The 3095-nt window shown below is 45.2% G+C and overlaps 1 protein-coding gene across 1 annotated transcript; it reads right to left on the bottom strand.

Moving 5' to 3' along the window:
- Positions 1-1685: 1685 nt before the first annotated feature.
- LOC138287107 (olfactory receptor 13G1-like) lies at positions 1686-2648 on the bottom strand. Its single transcript, XM_069227468.1, has one exon. The coding sequence runs from the start codon at positions 2646-2648 to the stop codon at positions 1686-1688; it is 963 nt and encodes a 320-aa protein (XP_069083569.1).
- Between the last annotated feature and the right edge of the window lie 447 nt (positions 2649-3095).

Raw genomic sequence — 3095 nt, 5'->3', positions numbered from 1 at the left:
CCTTTTGAAGCCAGCTCTGTCCGCGACCCGGCGGGCGGTGCCTCCGGTGGTTAGAGACGGACAGCTGGAGTATGAGGTGCGCAAAGTGTTGGATTCCAAACTACGGGGGGGGTAAGTTATGGTACTTGGTGTCGTGGAAAGGGTATGAGGCCGAGGAGGATTCATGGGAGCCGGAAGGCAATGTTCATGCCCCTAGGGCGGTGCAACGGTTTCATGCTTGTCATCCCACTAAACCTGGCCCTAGGAGGCGCTTTGGAGGTGGGCGTACTGTCAGGTGCTAGCCGGCGCCTACAGGGCCGATCGGGAGATTGTAGTCATTAAGGACTACACTTCCCATGAAGCCCAGCGCGGTAGAGATCGCGTAAAAGTCAGCGCACCCTGGAAAGGGTGTGCGTTATTTGTGCTAATGAGGCAGGTCGGAGCCTCAACGAAGTAGGAGCGGACGGCGTTCCCCAGGGGGGAATTCATCGGCGGCCCGAAAAGAGGAATGAGATTCAGCATGGCCCCCTCCTGGAAACTGACCTTTTACCGGTAGAAGGAGTTCCGAGCTGCTCCTCCTTTCGAATTCCGAGTACTAAGAAGGTGGTAAGCAGCAAGCTTGCTACTTGCCGGAGGCGATCACCTTTCTTTATTCCTGCATTCCTTCCGGCCAGGTTGGGGGTGACTGTCATAAATTGGAGCACTTTACCTTTGAGGTACCATAATAAAGGAACGGCGATCTTATGAGACATAGGGCCTGATTCTAACTTTGGAGGACGGTGTTAAACCGTCCCAAAAGTGGCGGATATACCACCTACCGTATTACGAGTCCATTATATCCTATGGAACTCGTAATACGGTAGGTGGTATATCCGCCACTTTTGGGACGGTTTAACACCGTCCTCCAAAGTTAGAATCAGGCCCATAATCTTTTGGCTTTTTTTGGCGGCGATTCAGAATGAGATTTACTGTTTGCAGGATTCCAAACAGCCGGGACAAATAATTCTTGTCAACATTCACTGAGATATGAACGAAGTACTTCTTCAAATATACGTGACATTAACGAAAGGCTTAGTGGGTTAACTGAATCATAGGAAGAAGTACAAAAATAGATTTTCTTCACCTTATTCTTTCTCCTCATGTTCGTTTCGTTATACGTTCTGTAGTATTGTTTAGGAGGAAGGGCGGTGAGACCCTTAGGTGATTATTAGTGGCCGTAGGTGGCTGGGGGCATCCATTGGTGATGCTGATGGAACATAGTCAGGCTTTGGACTAGTTCTGCCCTTATGTGTTATGGGCAGTCCAGGTCGTTTTGGTTTTAGTGAGACCTTATGAGAATAGACAGACAATGTGATAATTAACACTGTGTATTTTTCTTTACAGTTATCCCGTCCCTGCTGATCCTTCCCCTTCCTTCCCTCGCTTGATTACTCCAATGCACTGTGGTTTTTTTTATCAGTGACTTGGTGGTGTCAGGAGGTGGACCTTGTTTGCATCACACCGAGTCTGAGGAGTACCTACACCGTGACACAAACAACCAGTAGATAAATATTAGCGGGCACACATAAATGTTATGTTACCCAGTTAGGTTACTGCAGATGTGACTGATGATAGCATCTGAGAAATTTGAGGTTACTGAAGAACTTTCAGTGACGTGAAGAGACAATATGTTATAGACATAGCTACCACCAAAGCGCACTACTTTCTCACAAGGAACATCTGGCTGGAAATGTTCTTGAAAGGATCTTGAAGAAAGCTTGCTTTACCTCAGCATTCCTCAAACTGTAGAGCATTGGATTCACTACTGGTGAAACAACAGCATACAAGGCAGATGCCACCTTGTCTCCATTACTGCCATAGCCCAGTGCAGGAAGTATATAAGCGTAGATGGTGCTACCATAGTACAGAGTTACCACCAATATGTGGGATGCACAGGTAGAGAAGGCCTTCATCTTCTTCTCAGTAGAGCGCATCCTGACAACAGATGTGAGAATGTATGTGTAGGATATGATTATGAAGATGAAGCACAGCATGCCAAGCAAGATGTCTGCCACTAGGACCACAATTTTGATGAGGTCTGTGTTAGAGACTGAAACCTTTAGAACTGCTGGTATTTCACAGAAAAAATGATCTAAATCATTTCTTTCAGAGAAGGACAGCTTCAGAATTAATTCAGCAGGGATCATGGCATTATACAAGCCAATTAACCAGACAGTAGCAGCAAGGGAAGCATAGATTTTCCTGCACATGATTATCAGATAATGCAGAGGAATGCAGATTGCCACATACCTATCTAAAGCCATCACTGCAAGAAGCATGAGCTCAGTGCCCAGAGTCCAGGTCAGCAGGAAAAGCTGTGTCATGCAACCAAAGTAGGAGATGGACTTCGTCTCGGAGAGTAGGATTAGTAAAGTTTTAGGGATAATGCATGAGGTCAGGCAGATGTCCAGCACAGCCAGGTTGGTTAGAAAGAAGTACATGGGAGTGTGGAGGCGAGAATCTGAAGATATGATGGTGATGATAAGGATATTTCCCAACATGGCAAGTATGTACGACAATAGGAAAACAGCAAAGAATGTGGACTGTGATCGTGAGGAAGTGGCGAATCCTATAAAGAAGAACTCTGAAGTGATGGTCTTGTTTGGTTGTTTCGTTAGGCTGAGAGACATCATCTAATAGATGAAAAGCAGTATAATAGCACTGATTAATAGAAGGCAGAACCCGTTAGATCTAGTGGTAGTGTCCTATGAACAGTGGCATTCTTGTATGGCTTAAATACACTCCCCCATGACTGTAAAAAGAAGTAGAATCACTGCATGTAGTTGTTGCTGACATAATTAAACATCACAATTTCTAATCATCCATTAAACTCCTATCACTGATACTTCTGGATGCTAACTTGAAATCATTATACATTAGCTTACTCTTCTAAAGTCTCTAGGTTTAGGCTTATGCATTTTAATATCCTTCATATATATTACTCGCTTGGGAGGATGAACACATTGTACCCAGGGCCTGCTTCCTCCTCAGTCACACGACAGAGACATGCCCTACACATGCTAGCGTCATGCCATCCCTATCACATTATTGCTCAACTATTATGATAGAGTTGATCT

This window comes from Pleurodeles waltl, chromosome 4_1 (assembly GCF_031143425.1).
Source record: "Pleurodeles waltl isolate 20211129_DDA chromosome 4_1, aPleWal1.hap1.20221129, whole genome shotgun sequence".
NCBI lineage: Eukaryota > Metazoa > Chordata > Amphibia > Caudata > Salamandridae > Pleurodeles > Pleurodeles waltl.
This window is presented reverse-complemented; position numbering and strand designations above follow the sequence as displayed.

What these genes read in the sequence shown, in the direction of transcription:
- LOC138287107 (XM_069227468.1), bottom strand. Translation starts at nt 2,648, where the DNA reads ATGTCTCTCAGCCTAACGAAACAACCAAACAAGACCATCACTTCAGAG.